General features: G+C 51.6%; 1 protein-coding gene across 1 annotated transcript in view; it reads left to right on the top strand.

The window, feature by feature from the left end:
* KIF18A (kinesin family member 18A) overlaps positions 1-19,679 on the top strand; it is a 225,317-nt gene that overhangs the window by 159,265 nt on the left and 46,373 nt on the right. Inside the window, exon 15 of the mRNA XM_069739769.1 lies at positions 3,653-3,748. Coding sequence (XP_069595870.1) covers positions 3,653-3,748 — 96 coding nt within the window. The remainder of the gene's footprint in view (positions 1-3,652; positions 3,749-19,679) is intronic.

The following is a 19,679-nucleotide window of genomic DNA, read 5'->3' as shown; positions in this document are numbered from 1 at the left end:
ATTTACATATAACCTCCGCAAGTTAATCGCCGTTGACCTATCAGGCATAAAGCCAGACTGGTCCGGATGCACCAGACCCGTAATGACACTAGAAAGACGGATAGCTAACACCTTAGCCAGAAGTTTGACATCAATAGTTAGTAAGGAAATTGGGCGGTATGACTCCGGTTTCCCCAAATCCTTATCCTCCTTTGGAATAACCACTATTATGGCCTCTCTCATAGAGGCTGGCAAGCACCCTCGGGACCTAGCTTCCTCCAGTACCATTTTTAATCTAGGAATCAGCACTTCTGCCAGACCTTTATAGACCTCAGCGGGTAGCCAATCAACCCCAGGCGCCTTCCCATTAGCCATGGACATTAATGCACGACTCAGTTCCTCCTCAGTGATAGGGGCCTCAAGGCTCTCCCTATCTGCCTCATTCAGTCTCGGCAGATCCAGACCCTCCAAGAAAGTCAATGTATCCTCGACCGATTCACCAAAACGGGAGGAATATAAGTCTGCATAGAAGTCCGCAAAAGCCCTCAAAATCTCAGGTGTTTCCGTTATTCTACTTCCGCTTACAGGTTCCAATGAATGTATATATGAAGAACCTCTCTGAGCAGCAGCCACCAACGACAGCATATGTCCCACTGTTTCCCCCTCCTGATAAAACAGCACTCTTTGAAATTCCCGCTTCCTCTCAGCTTTGTCCAACAGAATTTTTTCCAAATGATTTTGTGCATTTTTCATCCTTTTCCCTGCTTCGGGAGTTCCCAGTGTAGCCATTCCATCCTCTGCCTCTTTCAACTCCTCAACTGCCGCCTTTTCTGCCTCCCTCGTCCTCCGCTTACACCTACTAATGTCCCTAAACAGTAGTCCTCTCAGATACGCCTTCATTGTGTCCCAAATCGTAAGGGCGTCTGTGCTTCCATCATTTAAGACAAAGAATTCCGCCACCTCCCGTCCTATACTTTCCAATTCAATACTCTGTAGCCAATTAGGATGAATCTTCCATTCTCTCCCACTTAGCGAGCGTGCCCCCTCCAATCTAACCTCTACCTCAATTGGACTATGGTCCGATAAGGCCCTTGGCAGGTATCTCACCTCCCCAACCAGTGTGTCTAAGATCCTGTTACCCAGAGCCATATCAATTCTAGAGAGCGTGGCATGCGCTGATGAATAACATGAGTACCCTCTCTCCCCAATATGTCTGACCCTCCAAAGATCAATCAAACCTATCTCCTGTATATAGGTGCCAAATGTTGTGATGTGCCCCTCCGATCTGTTCTGGGTGTTTTATTTTTGTCCCAATAATCATCACAGATGTTATTTAGGTCCCCGATAATCATCAACGGTGTCGGCCCCCATCTTTCCACTCGCTCCATTACTTCTCTAATCTTTCTGCTAGAGTATGGAGGCGGAATATACACCGCAGCCACGCACATCATCACTCCATACAATATACACTGTATTAGTACATACTGCCCATCCACATCCACACATACCTTCACCTCCTCATACTGAACTCCCGCTGGAACCAAGATTGAGACTCCTCTGGCATATGTGGAGAAAGTAGAGTGATATCCCTTCTGAATCCACCGTCTATTTAAGACATCCACCTTTTCCCTTACCAAATGCGTCTCCAGCAAGCATATCATTGAGGCCCGTTGGTCTCTTGCATATTGCAAACTCGCGGCCTGTCTGGATTTTTCCCCTAGGCCTCTCACATTCCAGCACAAAATCTTAAAACGGGTCCCCATCAATTGACTCATCTTCACTAAGAGTATCATCATTCTTGAGCACGAGCTGTCTAACTTCCCTTACCCCCCCTCTCCCAACTCCCCCTCCCACCTTTCCCCCCTCAAACTATCCATTCCACCTCTTTTCAAGAGTGGGGCATCATCGCCCATAGCGAACACTCCGTTTGGCATTACCTTCCCAACCCTCTTCCCACCACCGTACATAGCAGGATTCTATGCTTTTTGAAAAACAACATATCTCAAAATTGTAAAAAAAAAAACATAGAATTGTCAACACACGCAAGAAGCCTGCAAACACTTATAATATGCCGCTTACCCTTCCTTCCCCTTTCCCAACAGCCATTACAACATCACTTTAACTTTAACTGATTACAATCCAGCTCCCTCCTTCACCACCCATATCCCCTGAGTTGTCAATCACAAGACTCTTTACCAACTGACAGAGAAGAAAACACATTCAGACTCTTCCCACAGTTTCACTCTCCTTTTCCTTTAAGCCTTTTAACATTAATATCGATCCACTGAGTAGCCTCCTCCGGCTTCTGAAAAAAGTGAATTTTATCAAACGCCACCACCCTCAGTCTTGCTGGAAACATCATGGAGTACTGCACTCCCAGCTCCCTCAGCTGTCTCTTGACACCCGTGAACATCATCCGTTGTTTCTGCACCAGAGCAGAATAGTCCGGGTAGATGGCAATCCTTTGGCCTTCAACTGTCAGATCCGTCATGTCTCTGGCCTTCCTCAGGATAATGTCTCTGTCTCTATAATTTAGAATTTTGGCAAGCATGGTACGGGGATTCGCTCCAGGGACAGGTGGTTTCGGTGGGACCCTATGCGCTCTCTCTACCGCGAACACTTTTGTTAGCGCCATATCTCCAAAAGTCTCTAACAGCCAGTTTTCAATATATTCAGTTGGATTCCTCCCTTCTGCTTTTTCAGGGATGCCCACTATGCGTATATTATTTCTTCTGGACCTGTTCTCAAGGTCCTCATTTTTAGCAGCCAATTCAGCTATTGCTTGAGTGAACTTTTTCTCTGCTTTTTGCAGCTGCACTATATGGTCTTCTGCAGTGCTCACTCTCTCCTCTACCTCCCCCACACATTTGTCAATCTTCTGCATGGCTGCGTTTATCTGGGCTGTGTCTCCCTTAACCTCCTGTATCTGTAAAGTCAGAGACTGTTTACATGAAGAAACCAGCGTAAAAACGTCTCTCAAGGTAGGCTCTTCTGGCGCCATTTCCTCAGGTCCCCCTTCTGCCACCGCCATATTGCTCTCCTTTCTCCCCTGTTGTACCTCATGCTTTCCTGCTGGGCTCTCCTCCTCCTCCTCCTCGGTATCCGCTCCGGCTCCCTCCTCTGCGGCCTCCGCTCTCGCAAACTGCTGGAGCTTTGCCGCCACCTCCATACGCTTCCTACATGCGGCGTTCTCCTTATCCGCCTTCTCCCTTGTATCGGCGCCATCTTGGATTGCGCCTGCATCTCCGGCTCCCGCGTCCTTCTGCCTTCTCCTAGTCATGGTCTCCGGTTCCAGCGCTACCGCTCAGCACCGCCGGACTCTCCAAGTCTCCCCGCAGCCGGTAAGCCCCCTCAGGAACCGATCAGCGGCGGCTCTGCAGGATTCTTTAATGTACGGCAGTGGGAGCTCTCAGCCGCACGTCCGCTCACATGGACACTCAGGCCACGCCCCCCTTTACCTAAAATTCTTGTTTTGTATTGTCAGTATTTAGAAAGAGACCGGAGCTTCTTGTACATCAAAAGGTACCATGAAATTGTTGAGCACAGTGGAATCTTTTCATTTTCTTCATTATTTCCCTTACTTATAATTAATTGAAGGGAAATGTTGCAGCATTGATGGGATTGTTCTTGCCAATTTGCACAATTGTAACGTAACAAAGTATTTTTCTTGTAGGTGGTGAGAAGCAGATTCAGAAAAAGCAGTCTGTAGACAGCACAGTGCCACATGAAGGCGCCGTGTGCATTGTCAAGCCTTGTACTGGACAAGAAAGTAAGTGTTTCTTCCAAATATCAGAACCTCCAGATGATCCTCCGCTCTGATTGCCTCTTGCTATTTCTTTGAGCTGCTCTGAATATATCATTAATACCTGAGAGTCTGCCTTTTTTTTATTTTTGCTTTAGTTCTTGTGTTTTCCTGGAAAATGAAAGTAAATTCTTCAAAATCAGTAGAAATGCAAGTCATGACTAGACCGCTCCAGAATGACCAAAATATGGAAAATAAACTTCTAATGTTTTTTTAGACATAGTTTAAAAGTGTTGTCCTGGACTTTTATACCTTAAGGATAAGCCATCAATATCTTACCTGTGGCGGTGCGACATATGGTATTCCTGCTGATGAGCTGTTTCTGGATGTGATCACTTGTAAAGGTGCACACCGTACCTCCATCTTCTGCATAAGAGCCGTGGCTGGGCACAGCACATTAGCCCTCTATTTCAATCAGTAGATGGGTAGATGTGCAGTACCTGGCCACAGCCACTGTCAAGTTGATGACGCTGTGTAGTTCCACACCACAACTGAGCACATCTGGCCAGCGCCAGTACACAACTGATTGGTGGGTGGTGTCACAATCAATCAGATATGGATGGCCTAACCAAGGGTGTAGGCCATCAGTATAAAAAAATAGTGGACAAGCTCTTTAACTGAATCTAAGATGACGAATAACACCCGCCTCTGGAGGAAGAGTTATTTTACCATATTTACTTTGAAATGGTCTGTTTATAATGAGATAATGGAACTGATGAGAAAAAAATACAATGTCCACTCATAAAACTATTCAAAAAATGTACTTTAGTCTGACACAATGTTGCAGTTCTTTAATCCCTCTGATTGTGGGGCAATGACATGTCTCAGATGAACCACGTAACTTTTTTCTACTCCATGTTTTTTCTACTCCTTTCTCATAAGGAGTATTACATTCTGAGGCATTATGGCATATCAAAAGTAAGCGCCACAAATGTCTGGGAGGTACTGGTTCCGCAAGAGCTCTTACATTACTGATTTATGAATAGCTAAGAGAAACGGAGATGTGGAAGATACACTCGCTCCTGTGATCAAACAGGCAGTGAAATGTATTCACTCACAGAAAGGAACGGCTGCAAGCCCCTTTATACTTTCTTGGCCAGGAACTTCGTTTTGTGCTGACCATGAACTGGAGCAGCTTTCCATAATCAGACACAGCCATTACATAGTGCATAGCAGTGGCACAGGAAGTTTTTTTGTTTGTTTTTTAAACACATCCATTTGTGGAATTTGGTATTATTCCAAGGTTAAGAAGTATTACGTTCTGAGGCATCATGGCATATCAAAAGTAAACACTATAAATCTCTGGGAGGTGTTGGTTCTGAAAGAGCTTGTACGTCACTGATTTATGATGAGCTAAGCGGACTAAACATGCAGCAGAAACACTCGCTCCTGTGATAAAACAGCCGGCAAAATGTGTTACCTCACAGAAAGAAACCACTGCAAACCTCTGCTGTGTCGTCTTTATACTTTCTTAGCCAGGAGCTGTGGTATGTGTCGACCATGAACTTGAGCATCTTTTCATAGTGAGACACAGCAATTACATAGCAGCAGCACAGGAACTTTTTTTTAACCCCTCCATTTGTGAAACTTAGTATTATTCCAACATCTATTGATTAACATGTACGTCGTTCATGGAACAACTACTGTAAGTCCACTAAAGGGACTAAACACTATATATATAAAATTTTGAATCTCCTCCTTCTTCTATATGTCAAAATAAAAACTTACCTGTTACCATATAGAGAGCAAAAGAAGCCCTCATATGGCTATGCCATAACTATCTTCAAAAGTTATCACCCTTGGAAGAAAGAGCGGAAAAAACAAAAGCGCAACAGTGAAAATTGGTCACAGCAGGAAGGGGCTTCACTCAGAAAAAATTTTGGCTCAACTTTGACACAGTCAGTCAATTAATACCGTATTTTTCTGACTATAAGACGCTTTTTTGTTCCCCCAAATTTCGGGGGAAAGTGGGGGGGTGCGTCTTATAATCCGAATCTGTGTGCTGTGCTGTAGAGGAGGGGTAGAAGCTCTGGAGTGGTGTCAGGGGGCTGGAGTGGGCTGGCTGTGGGCTGCAGAGACAGCGGGAGGTCCTGTGCTCCCGCTCATTAGCCTCATGTAATATTCACTGCACCTGCTGTCCATCACCTTGGTGCTGAAGCTGATTCACAGGGGAGCAGCGAATATTACATGTGCCTGCATCCCACCCCCCCCTTCCCCCCCTCACATCATGGATATGGCCCCGTCACTCTTATATGCCCCCCCCTGTGCTGCTGGCAGGCACATGATAAAATAACAAACCCTTAACTCACCTTCTGATGATGGCTCCGTGCTCACAGCTCCTCGGTTGTGCTTCCTGTGTCTGTGCTGACATCTGATCATGTGATCGGCACAGCACAGTGATGACATCACTGTGTGCCCACGTCACATGATCCGATGCCTGGGAAACAGGAAGCGCAACCGAGGAGCTGAGAGCACAGAGCCATCATCTGAAAGTGAGTTAAGTGTATGTTATTTTATCATGTGTCTTCCAGCAGCACAGGGGGGGGGGATGTGTCTTCCAGCAGCACAGGGGGGGGATGTGTCTTCCAGCAGCACAGGGGTGGCATGTGTCTTCCAGCAGCACAGAGGGGGGGGCATGTGTCTTCCAGCAGCACAGGGGGGGAGGATGTGTCTTCCAGCAGCACAGGGGGGGGGGGGATGTGTCTTCCAGCAGCACAGGGGGGGGGGGATGTGTCTTCCAGCAGCACAGAGGGGGGGGCATGTGTCTTCCAGCAGCACAGGGGGGGGGATGTGTCTTCCAGCAGCACAGGGGGGGGGATGTGTCTTCCAGCAGCACAGGGGTGGCATGTGTCTTCCAGCAGCACAGGGGGGGGGGGATGTGTCTTCCAGCAGCACAGGGGGGGGGGGGGGGGGATGTGTTGTGAATTCTGTGGCTGAGTTCACTTCTGTGGTCACAAGTGGTATTGCAGGCTCTGGGCTTCCTCCCTCAGGTGTTTTGGTGAGCTCGTTGGCTGCCTTGCTATTTAGCTCCACCTGAGTCTGTCTTCCTTGCTCCTTGTCAATGTTCCAGTGTTGGATCTGAGCTACTGCATCTTTCCTTGGGCCTGCTGCTCTGCTAGATAAGTGCTTCTAGTTTGTTTTCTGTTTTTTCTGTCCAGCTTGCTATTAACTTTTGCTGGAAGCTCTGAGAAGCAAAGGGGTGCACCGCCGTGCTGTTAGTTCGGCACGGTGGGTCTTTTTGCCCCTTTGCGTGGTTTTCGTTTTAGGGTTTTTTGTAGACTGCATAGTTCTCTTTGCTATCCTCGCTCTGTCTAGAATATCGGGCCTCACTTTGCTGAATCTATTTCATTCCTACGTTTGTCTTTTCATCTTGCTAACAGTCATTATATGTGGGGGGCTGCCTATTCCTTTGGGGTATTTCTCTGAGGTAAGTCAGGCTTGTATTTCTATCTTCAGGCTAGTCAGCTCCTCAGGCAGTGCCGAGTTGCATAGGTAGTGATAGGCGCAATCCACTGCTGCTTATAGTTGTGTGAGGATAGATCAGGTACTGTAGTCTACAGAGATTCCACGTCTCAGAGCTCGTCCTATTGTTTTTGGTTATTGCCAGATCTCTGTATGTGCGCTGATTACTGCACGCTGTGTTGCCTGATTGCCAGCCATAACAGTACAAGGAGCCACACCAATGATTCCCAATAGAGGGAAAAAAGAAATCCTGACATCATTTTTTTTTCTTAGCTCTGTCTTCAGTCTTTTTTTTCCCCTAGACATTAGAGTGCTTCAGGACACAGCTGTGGACATGGATATTCAGGCTCTGTGCTCCTCAATGGATAATCTCGTTGTAAATGTACAAAAGATTCAAGATACTATTGATCAGAAATCGATGCTAGAACCAAGAATTCCGATTCCTGATTTGTTTTTTGGTGACAGAACTAAGTTCCTGAGCTTCAGAAATAATTGTAAGCTATTTTTGGCCTTGAAACCTCATTCTTCTGGTAATCCTATTCAACAGGTTTTGATTATTATTTCTTTTTTGCGCGGCGACCCACAGGACTGGGCGTTTTCTCTTGCACCAGGAGATTCTGCATTGAGTAATGTTGATGCATTTTTCCAGGCGCTGGGATTGCTTTACGATGAGCCTAATTCAGTGGATCAGGCTGAGAAAAATCTGCTGGCTTTATGCCAGGGTCAGGATGATGTAGAAGTATATTGTCAGAAATTTAGGAAGTGGTCAGTACTCACTCTGTGGAATGAATCTGCACTAGCGGCTTTGTTCAGAAAGGGTCTCTCTGAAGCTCTTAAGGATGTAATGGTGGGATTTCCTATGCCTGCTGGTTTGAATGAGTCTATGTCCTTGGCCATTCAGATCGGTCGTCGCTTGCGCGAGCGTAAATCTGTGCACCATCTGGCGGTATTGTCTGAGAGTAAACCTGAGCCTATGCAGTGCGACAGGACTATGACTAAAGTAGAACGGCAAGAACACAGACGTCTGAACAGACTGTGTTTCTATTGTGGTGATTCTACTCATGCTATTTCTAATTGTCCTAAACGCACTAGGCGGTTCGATAGCTCTGCCGTTATTGGTACTGTACAGTCCAAATTCCTTTTGTCCATTACCTTAATGTGCTCTTTGTCATCGTATTCTGTCATGGCGTTTGTGGATTCAGGCGCTGCCCTGAATCTGATGGATTTGGATTATGCTAAACGTTGTGGATTTTTCTTGGAGCCTTTGCGGTGTCCTATTCCGTTGAGAGGAATTGATGCTACACCTTTGGCCAAGAATAAGCCTCAGTACTGGGCCCAGCTGACCATGTGCATGGCTCCTGCACATCAGGAAGTTATTCGCTTTCTGGTACTGCATAATTTGCATGATGTGGTCGTGTTGGGGTTGCCATGGCTACAAACCCATAATCCAGTATTGGATTGGAACTCTATGTCGGTAACCAGCTGGGGTTGTCAGGGAGTACATGGTGATGTTCCATTTTTGTCTATTTCGTCATCCATTCCTTCTGACATCCCAGAGTTCTTGTCGGACTTTCAGGATGTATTTGATGAGTCCAAGTCTGATGCCCTACCTCCGCATAGGAATTGTGATTGTGCTATCGATTTGATTCCTGGTAGTAAATTCCCTAAGGGTCGTTTATTTAATTTGTCCGTACCTGAACACACCGCTATGCGCAGTTATGTGAAGGAGTCCCTGGAGAAGGGACATATTCGCCCATCGTCGTCACCATTGGGAGCAGGGTTCTTTTTTGTAGCCAAGAAGGATGGTTCGCTAAGACCGTGTATTGATTACCGCCTTCTTAATAAGATCACTGTTAAGTTTCAGTATCCCTTGCCATTGATTTCTGACTTGTTTGCTCGGATTAAGGGGGCTAGTTGGTTTACTAAGGGTATGTTCACACGTTCAGGATTTCCATCCTTTTTTTTTCCTGACTGTTTTTTAAAAAACTGCAGCTCTTGGCAGAAAACGCAGGTCCTTTTTTTGGTCCTTTTTTGGTCCGTTTTTGATGCGTTTTTTGATGCGTTTTTTGATGCGTTTTTTTGATGCAGTTTTCTAGCCAGAGTCTGTGTGTTTTCTAGGAATTTTTTTAGGGTTAAAATGGCTGAAAATACCCTAACCCTACCCCTACCCCTAACCCTACCCCTAACCCTACCCCTAACCCTAACCCTACCCCTAACCCTAACCCTAACCCTACCCCTAACCCTACCCCTACCCCTATTCTAACCTTAGTGAAAAAAAAAAAAAAAAATTCTTTATTTTTTTTATTGTCCCTACCTATGGGGGTGACAAAGGGGGGGGGTGTCATTTACTATTTTTTTATTTTGATCACTGAGATAGGTTATATCTCAGTGATCAAAATGCACTTTGGAGCGAATCTGCCGGCCGGCAGATTCGGCGGGCGCACTGCGCATGCGCCCGCCATTTTGCAAGATGGCGGCGCCCAGGGAGAAGACGGCCGGACGGACACCGGGACGCCGGGTGAGTATAAGGGGGGGAGATTAGGGCACGGGGGGGGCATCAGAGCACTGGGGGGGGGGCATCGGAGCACTGGGGGGGGGCATCGGAGCACGGGGGGGCGGGATCGGAACACGGGGGGGGCAGCCACACTCCGCCCACGCACTTCCGCCCGCTCCCCGCACTTCCTGCTGCAGCGGTTCTGCACATCAAATCGCAGTAAAACCCGCAGATATATTTTTGATCTGCGGGTTTTACTGCGGTTTGGACCTCACAATGGAGGTCTATGGGTGCAGAACCGCTGCGGCTCCGGAAAAAGAATTGACATGCTCCTTCTTTTTTCCGGGAGCTATTCAGCGCGTCTTTTTTTTAACAATTTCCGGACCATGTGCACAGTGTGTCCTGTTTTCCATAGGGTACAGTGTACTGTACCCTGCATGGAAAACAGCTGCGGAACCGCAGCGGCAAAACCGCCGCGGTTCCGCGGTAAAAAACGCACTGTGTGAACATGGCCTAAGATTGATCTTCGTGGTGCGTATAATCTGGTGAGAATCAGGCAGGGAGATGAATGGAAAACGGCATTTAATACGCCCGAGGGTCATTTTGAGTATCTGGTGATGCCGTTCGGACTTGCCAATGCTCCATCTGTTTTTCAGTCTTTTATGCATGACATTTTCCGTGAGTATCTGGATAAATTCTTGATTGTTTACTTGGATGACATTTTGATCTTCTCAGATGATTGGGAGTCTCATGTGAAGCAAGTCAGAATGGTTTTCCAGGTACTGCGTGCTAATTCCTTGTTCGTGAAGGGATCAAAGTGTCTCTTCGGTGTGCAGAAAGTTTCATTTTTGGGGTTCATCTTTTCCCCTTCTACTATCGAGATGGATCCGGTTAAGGTTCAGGCCATCCAGGATTGGACTCAGCCGACATCTCTAAAAAGTCTGCAGAAATTCCTGGGCTTTGCTAATTTTTATCGTCGCTTCATCTGTAATTTTTCTAGCATTGCCAGACCATTGACCGATTTGACCAAGAAGGGTGCTGATTTGGTTAATTGGTCTTCTGCTGCCGTGGAAGCTTTTCAGGAGTTGAAGCGTCGTTTTTGCTGTGCCCCTGTGTTGTGTCAACCTGATGTTTCTCTTCCGTTCCAGGTCGAGGTTGATGCTTCTGAGATTGGTGCAGGGGCGGTTTTGTCACAGAGAGGTTCTGGTTGCTCAGTGTTCAAACCATGTGCTTTCTTTTCCAGGAAATTTTCTGCTGCTGAGCGTAATTATGATGTGGGCAACCGAGAGTTGCTGGCCATGAAGTGGGCATTCGAGGAGTGGCGTCATTGGCTTGAGGGTGCTAAGCATCGCGTGGTGGTTTTGACTGATCATAAGAACCTTACTTATCTTGAGTCTGCCAAGCGCTTGAATCCTAGACAGGCCCGTTGGTCGTTATTTTTTGCTCGTTTTGATTTTGTGATTTCATACCTTCCGGGCTCTAAAAATGTGAAGGCGGATGCTCTGTCTAGGAGTTTTGTGCCCGACTCTCCGGGGTTATCTGAGCCGGCGAGTATCCTCAAGGAAGGAGTCATTGTGTCTGCCATCTCCCCTGATTTGCGGAGAGTGTTGCAGAAATTTCAGGCTAATAAACCTGATTGTTGTCCGGCCGAGAAACTGTTCGTCCCTGATAGGTGGACTAGTAAAGTTATCTCTGAACTTCATTGTTCGGTGCTGGCCGGTCATCCAGGAATCTTTGGTACCAGGGAGTTGGTTGCTAGATCCTTCTGGTGGCCATCTCTGTCACGGGATGTGCGTGCTTTTGTGCAGTCCTGTGGAATTTGTGCTAGGGCTAAGCCCTGCTGTTCACGTGCCAGTGGGTTGCTTGTGCCCTTGCCGGTCCCGAAGAGGCCTTGGACACATATTTCGATGGATTTCATTTCTGACCTTCCCGTTTCTCAAAAAATGTCGGTCATTTGGGTGGTCTGTGATCGCTTTTCTAAAATGGTCCATCTGGTGCCCTTGGTTAAATTGCCTTCCTCCTCTGATTTGGTGCCTTTGTTCTTCCAGCATGTGGTTCGTTTACATGGCATTCCTGAGAATATTGTTTCTGACAGAGGTTCCCAGTTTGTCTCGAGGTTCTGGCGAGCCTTTTGTGGTAGGATGGGCATTGACCTATCTTTCTCCTCGGCCTTCCATCCTCAGACTAATGGCCAGACCGAACGAACCAATCAGACCTTGGAAACATATCTGAGATGTTTTGTTTCCGCTGACCAGGATGATTGGGTGTCATTTTTGCCGTTGGCTGAGTTCGCCCTTAATAATCGGGCCAACTCGGCTACCTTGGTCTCTCCATTTTTCTGCAATTCTGGGTTCCATCCTCGTTTCTCTTCAGGACAGGTTGAGTCTTCGGACTGTCCTGGTGTGGATTCTGTGGTGGACAGGTTGCAGCAGATCTGGACTCAGGTAGTGGACAATTTGACCTTGTCCCAGGAGAAGGCTCAGCTTTTCGCTAATCGCAGACGCCGTGTGGGACCCCGACTTCGTGTTGGGGATCTGGTTTGGTTATCTTCTCGTCATATTCCTATGAAGGTTTCCTCTCCTAAATTTAAACCTCGTTTTATTGGTCCGTATAGGATTTCTGAGATTCTCAATCCGGTGTCTTTTCGTCTGACCCTCCCAGACTCCTTTTCCATACATAATGTATTCCATAGGTCGTTGTTGAGGAGATACGTGGCACCTATGGTTCCATCTGTGGAGCCTCCTGCCCCTGTTTTGGTGGAGGGGGAATTGGAGTATATTGTGGAGAAGATTTTGGATTCTCGTGTCTCTAGACGGAAACTCCAGTATCTGGTCAAATGGAAGGGTTATGCTCAGGAAGATAATTCCTGGGTTTTTGCCTCTGATGTCCATGCCCCAGATCTTGTTCGTGCCTTTCATGTGGCTCATCCTGGTCGGCCTGGGGGTTCTGGTGAGGGTTCGGTGACCCCTCCTCAAGGGGGGGGTACTGTTGTAAATTCTGTGGCTGAGTTCACTTCTGTGGTCACAAGTGGTATTGCAGTCTCTGGGCTTCCTCCCTCAGGTGTTTTGGTGAGCTCGTTGGCTGCCTTGCTATTTAGCTCCACCTGAGTCTGTCTTCCTTGCTCCTTGTCAATGTTCCAGTGTTGGATCTGAGCTACTGCATCTTTCCTTGGGCCTGCTGCTCTGCTAGATAAGTGCTTCTAGTTTGTTTTCTGTTTTTTCTGTCCAGCTTGCTATTAACTTTTGCTGGAAGCTCTGAGAAGCAAAGGGGTGCACCGCCGTGCTGTTAGTTCGGCACGGTGGGTCTTTTTGCCCCTTTGCGTGGTTTTCGTTTTAGGGTTTTTTGTAGACTGCATAGTTCTCTTTGCTATCCTCGCTCTGTCTAGAATATCGGGCCTCACTTTGCTGAATCTATTTCATTCCTACGTTTGTCTTTTCATCTTGCTAACAGTCATTATATGTGGGGGGCTGCCTATTCCTTTGGGGTATTTCTCTGAGGTAAGTCAGGCTTGTATTTCTATCTTCAGGCTAGTCAGCTCCTCAGGCAGTGCCGAGTTGCATAGGTAGTCCTATTGTTTTTGGTTATTGCCAGATCTCTGTATGTGCGCTGATTACTGCACGCTGTGTTGCCTGATTGCCAGCCATAACAGGGATGTGTCTTCCAGCAGCACAGAGGGGGGGGCATGTGTCTTCCAGCAGCACAGGGGTGGCATGTGTCTTCCAGCAGCACAGGGGTGGCATGTGTCTTCCAGCAGCACAGGGGGGGGGGATGTGTCTTCCAGCAGCACAGGGGTGGCATGTGTCTTCCAGCAGCACTGAGGGGGGGGCATGTGTCTTCCAGCAGCACAGGGGGGGGGGCATGTGTCTTCCAGCAGCACAGGGGGGGGGGGGGATGTGTCTTCCAGCAGCACAGGGGGGGGGATGTGTCTTCCAGCAGCACAGGGGGGGGGGGGGATGTGTCTTCCAGCAGCACAGGGGTGGCATGTGTCTTCCAGCAGCACAGAGGGGGGGGGGCATGTGTCTTCCAGCAGCACAGGGGGGGGGATGTGTCTTCCAGCAGCACAGGGGGGGGGGGATGTGTCTTCCAGCAGCACAGGGGTGGCATGTGTCTTCCAGCAGCACAGAGGGGGGGGCATGTGTCTTCCAGCAGCACAGGGGGGGATGTGTCTTCCAGCAGCACAGGGGGGGGGATGTGTCTTCCAGCAGCACAGGGGTGGCATGTGTCTTCCAGCAGCACAGAGGGGGGGGCATGTGTCTTCCAGCAGCACAGGGGGGGGGGGATGTGTCTTCCAGCAGCACAGGGGGGGGGGGATGTGTCTTCCAGCAGCACAGGGGTGGCATGTGTCTTCCAGCAGCACAGGGGTGGCATGTGTCTTCCAGCAGCACGGGGGTGGCATGTGTCTTCCAGCAGCACAGGTGGGGGGATGTGTCTTCCAGCAGCACAGGGGGGGGGGATGTGTCTTCCAGCAGCACAGGGGTGGCATGTGTCTTCCAGCAGCACAGGGGTGGCATGTGTCTTCCAGCAGCACAGAGGGGGGGGCATGTGTCTTCCAGCAGCACAGGGGTGGCATGTGTCTTCCAGCAGCACAGAGGGGGGGGCATGTGTCTTCCAGCAGCACAGGGGTGGCATGTGTCTTCCAGCAGCACAGGGGTGGCATGTGTCTTCCAGCAGCACAGGGGTGGCATGTGTCTTCCAGCAGCACAGGTGGGGGGATGTGTCTTCCAGCAGCACAGGGGGGGGGGATGTGTCTTCCAGCAGCACAGGGGGGGGATGTGTCTTCCAGCAGCACAGGGGGGGGGGATGTGTCTTCCAGCAGCACAGGGGTGGCATGTGTCTTCCAGCAGCACAGGGGTGGCATGTGTCTTCCAGCAGCACAGAGGGGGGGGCATGTGTCTTCCAGCAGCATAGGGGTGGCATGTGTCTTCCAGCAGCACAGGGGGGGGGATGTGTCTTCCAGCAGCACAGGGGGGGGGGATGTGTCTTCCAGCAGCACAGGGGGGGGGGGATGTGTCTTCCAGCAGCACAGGGGTGGCATGTGTCTTCCAGCAGCACAGGGGTGGCATGTGTCTTCCAGCAGCACAGGGGTGGCATGTGTCTTCCAGCAGCACAGGGGTGGCATGTGTCTTCCAGCAGCACAGGGGTGGCATGTCTTCCAGCAGCACAGAGGGGGGGGGGATGTGTCTTCCAGCAGCACAGAGGGGGGGGGGGATGTGTCTTCCAGCAGCACAGGGGGGGGGGATGTGTCTTCCAGCAGCACAGGGGTGGCATGTGTCTTCCGGCAGCACAGGGGTGGCATGTGTTCCAGCAGCACAGAGGGGGGGGGGATGTGTCTTCCAGCAGCACAGGGGGGGGGGATGTGTCTTCCAGCAGCACAGGGGTGGCATGTGTCTTCCAGCAGCACGGGGGGGGGGGGGGATGTGTCTTCCAGCAGCACAGGGGTGGCATGTGTCTTCCAGCAGCACAGGGGGGGGGGATGTGTCTTCCAGCAGCACAGGGGTGGCATGTGTCTTCCAGCAGCACTGAGGGGGGGGCATGTGTCTTCCAGCAGCACAGGGGGGGGGGCATGTGTCTTCCAGCAGCACAGGGGGGGGGGGGATGTGTCTTCCAGCAGCACAGGGGGGGGGATGTGTCTTCCAGCAGCACAGGGGGGGGGGGATGTGTCTTCCAGCAGCACAGGGGTGGCATGTGTCTTCCAGCAGCACAGAGGGGGGGGGGCATGTGTCTTCCAGCAGCACAGGGGGGGGGATGTGTCTTCCAGCAGCACAGGGGGGGGGGGATGTGTCTTCCAGCAGCACAGGGGTGGCATGTGTCTTCCAGCAGCACAGAGGGGGGGGCATGTGTCTTCCAGCAGCACAGGGGGGGATGTGTCTTCCAGCAGCACAGGGGGGGGGATGTGTCTTCCAGCAGCACAGGGGTGGCATGTGTCTTCCAGCAGCACAGAGGGGGGGGCATGTGTCTTCCAGCAGCACAGGGGGGGGGGGGATGTGTCTTCCAGCAGCACAGGGGGGGGGGGATGTGTCTTCCAGCAGCACAGGGGTGGCATGTGTCTTCCAGCAGCACAGGGGTGGCATGTGTCTTCCAGCAGCACGGGGGTGGCATGTGTCTTCCAGCAGCACAGGTGGGGGGATGTGTCTTCCAGCAGCACAGGGGGGGGGGATGTGTCTTCCAGCAGCACAGGGGTGGCATGTGTCTTCCAGCAGCACAGGGGTGGCATGTGTCTTCCAGCAGCACAGAGGGGGGGGCATGTGTCTTCCAGCAGCACAGGGGTGGCATGTGTCTTCCAGCAGCACAGAGGGGGGGGCATGTGTCTTCCAGCAGCACAGGGGTGGCATGTGTCTTCCAGCAGCACAGGGGTGGCATGTGTCTTCCAGCAGCACAGGGGTGGCATGTGTCTTCCAGCAGCACAGGTGGGGGGATGTGTCTTCCAGCAGCACAGGGGGGGGGGATGTGTCTTCCAGCAGCACAGGGGGGGGATGTGTCTTCCAGCAGCACAGGGGGGGGGGATGTGTCTTCCAGCAGCACAGGGGTGGCATGTGTCTTCCAGCAGCACAGGGGTGGCATGTGTCTTCCAGCAGCACAGAGGGGGGGGCATGTGTCTTCCAGCAGCATAGGGGTGGCATGTGTCTTCCAGCAGCACAGGGGGGGGGATGTGTCTTCCAGCAGCACAGGGGGGGGGGATGTGTCTTCCAGCAGCACAGGGGGGGGGGGATGTGTCTTCCAGCAGCACAGGGGTGGCATGTGTCTTCCAGCAGCACAGGGGTGGCATGTGTCTTCCAGCAGCACAGGGGTGGCATGTGTCTTCCAGCAGCACAGGGGTGGCATGTGTCTTCCAGCAGCACAGGGGTGGCATGTCTTCCAGCAGCACAGAGGGGGGGGGGATGTGTCTTCCAGCAGCACAGAGGGGGGGGGGGATGTGTCTTCCAGCAGCACAGGGGGGGGGGGATGTGTCTTCCAGCAGCACAGGGGTGGCATGTGTCTTCCGGCAGCACAGGGGTGGCATGTGTTCCAGCAGCACAGGGGGGGGGGGATGTGTCTTCCAGCAGCACAGGGGGGGGGGATGTGTCTTCCAGCAGCACAGGGGTGGCATGTGTCTTCCAGCAGCACGGGGGGGGGGGGGGGGATGTGTCTTCCAGCAGCACAGGGGTGGCATGTGTCTTCCAGCAGCACAGGGGTGGCATGTGTCTTCCAGCAGCACAGGGGTGGCATGTGTCTTCCAGCAGCACTGAGGGGGGGGCATGTGTCTTCCAGCAGCACAGGGGGGGGGGCATGTGTCTTCCAGCAGCACAGGGGGGGGGGGGGATGTGTCTTCCAGCAGCACAGGGGGGGGGATGTGTCTTCCAGCAGCACAGGGGGGGGGGGATGTGTCTTCCAGCAGCACAGGGGTGGCATGTGTCTTCCAGCAGCACAGAGGGGGGGGGGCATGTGTCTTCCAGCAGCACAGGGGGGGGGATGTGTCTTCCAGCAGCACAGGGGGGGGGGGATGTGTCTTCCAGCAGCACAGGGGTGGCATGTGTCTTCCAGCAGCACAGAGGGGGGGGCATGTGTCTTCCAGCAGCACAGGGGGGGATGTGTCTTCCAGCAGCACAGGGGGGGGGATGTGTCTTCCAGCAGCACAGGGGTGGCATGTGTCTTCCAGCAGCACAGAGGGGGGGGCATGTGTCTTCCAGCAGCACAGGGGGGGGGGGGATGTGTCTTCCAGCAGCACAGGGGGGGGGGGATGTGTCTTCCAGCAGCACAGGGGTGGCATGTGTCTTCCAGCAGCACAGGGGTGGCATGTGTCTTCCAGCAGCACGGGGGTGGCATGTGTCTTCCAGCAGCACAGGTGGGGGGATGTGTCTTCCAGCAGCACAGGGGGGGGGGATGTGTCTTCCAGCAGCACAGGGGTGGCATGTGTCTTCCAGCAGCACAGGGGTGGCATGTGTCTTCCAGCAGCACAGAGGGGGGGGCATGTGTCTTCCAGCAGCACAGGGGTGGCATGTGTCTTCCAGCAGCACAGAGGGGGGGGCATGTGTCTTCCAGCAGCACAGGGGTGGCATGTGTCTTCCAGCAGCACAGGGGTGGCATGTGTCTTCCAGCAGCACAGGGGTGGCATGTGTCTTCCAGCAGCACAGGTGGGGGGATGTGTCTTCCAGCAGCACAGGGGGGGGGGATGTGTCTTCCAGCAGCACAGGGGGGGGATGTGTCTTCCAGCAGCACAGGGGGGGGGGATGTGTCTTCCAGCAGCACAGGGGTGGCATGTGTCTTCCAGCAGCACAGGGGTGGCATGTGTCTTCCAGCAGCACAGAGGGGGGGGCATGTGTCTTCCAGCAGCATAGGGGTGGCATGTGTCTTCCAGCAGCACAGGGGGGGGGATGTGTCTTCCAGCAGCACAGGGGGGGGGGATGTGTCTTCCAGCAGCACAGGGGGGGGGGGATGTGTCTTCCAGCAGCACAGGGGTGGCATGTGTCTTCCAGCAGCACAGGGGTGGCATGTGTCTTCCAGCAGCACAGGGGTGGCATGTGTCTTCCAGCAGCACAGGGGTGGCATGTGTCTTCCAGCAGCACAGGGGTGGCATGTCTTCCAGCAGCACAGAGGGGGGGGGGATGTGTCTTCCAGCAGCACAGAGGGGGGGGGGGATGTGTCTTCCAGCAGCACAGGGGGGGGGGGGATGTGTCTTCCAGCAGCACAGGGGTGGCATGTGTCTTCCGGCAGCACAGGGGTGGCATGTGTTCCAGCAGCACAGGGGGGGGGGGATGTGTCTTCCAGCAGCACAGGGGGGGGGGATGTGTCTTCCAGCAGCACAGGGGTGGCATGTGTCTTCCAGCAGCACGGGGGGGGGGGGGGGGATGTGTCTTCCAGCAGCACAGGGGTGGCATGTGTCTTCCAGCAGCACAGGGGTGGCATGTGTCTTCCAGCAGCACATGGGGGGCATGTGTCTGCCAGCAGCACAGAGGGATGGGGGGGGGGGGCGTGTGTCTTCCAGCAGCACGGGGGGGGGGGGGGGGGGGGGCAGGGTGTGTGTCTTCCAGCAGCACGGGGGGAGGGCATGTGTCTGCCAGCAGCACGGGGGGGCATATTGTGACCGGGGGGAATGTTCCTGCCAGCAGCACAAGGGGAGATATTGTGACCAGGGGGGCATGTGCCTGCCAGCACAGGGGGAGCATATAGTGACCAGGGGGGCATGTGTCTGCCAGCAGCACAGGGGGGCATGTGCCAGCACAAGGATGGGGCTTATATAGATACCAGGATGAGGGACATATGATTTGTAAGACGGACACTGGAATTCTAAGACAGACCCCCCCATTTAACATTAAAAAAAAATTCTCTTTTTCTTCACCAAATTTGTGGGTGCGTCTTATGGTCCGGTGCTCTTATAGTCCGAAAAATCTGGTAAGTGGTGTAAACCTATCCCCTGACTCATCAAGGTTGGCCATGCACCATTTTTGTGCGCCCACTCACACATTCTACTCTTGTCTCTGCTGGAGTAAGATCTGTGGTGTAGCTAGCAATGTTTATCGTTCCCCCTCCCAGTCCTACCCAGTTAATCAAAACAGTGCATGCACAAATTGTGTGAGAATGCTAAGAGACACAAAATTTTAATGCTGCCTCGAGTTGCGGCAAAATTTTGGACTACGTAGTCTTCAGATTTGTCAGCTGGCATAGGCCACTGTGATAAATCTGGTGCATTATATTACTGGCTAGTCTAAGTATAAAAATAAAACCATTGTTTTGTGTCCCACAATATATAGTACACATGGATTTAATTTTCAGGAAGACTATGTAAGCCATGTAACCTGAAACCCAAAGATCTTTATCCCCACTTCATTCTACATGGACAGCATAGTAGTGTGGTGACAAGTGGCTTCACAGCAATACTGTAAACTGAATGGAGTCGTTCTGAGTAAATAACAAATCTCAGTTTTTGTAGAAAAAAAATCTCCCAGCATCGCAAACCCCTCAATT

This window comes from Ranitomeya imitator, chromosome 9 (assembly GCF_032444005.1).
Source record: "Ranitomeya imitator isolate aRanImi1 chromosome 9, aRanImi1.pri, whole genome shotgun sequence".
NCBI classification, from domain to species: domain Eukaryota; kingdom Metazoa; phylum Chordata; class Amphibia; order Anura; family Dendrobatidae; genus Ranitomeya; species Ranitomeya imitator.
The sequence above is the reverse complement of the archived record's forward strand: the minus strand, read 5'-3'. Positions and strand labels throughout refer to the sequence as shown.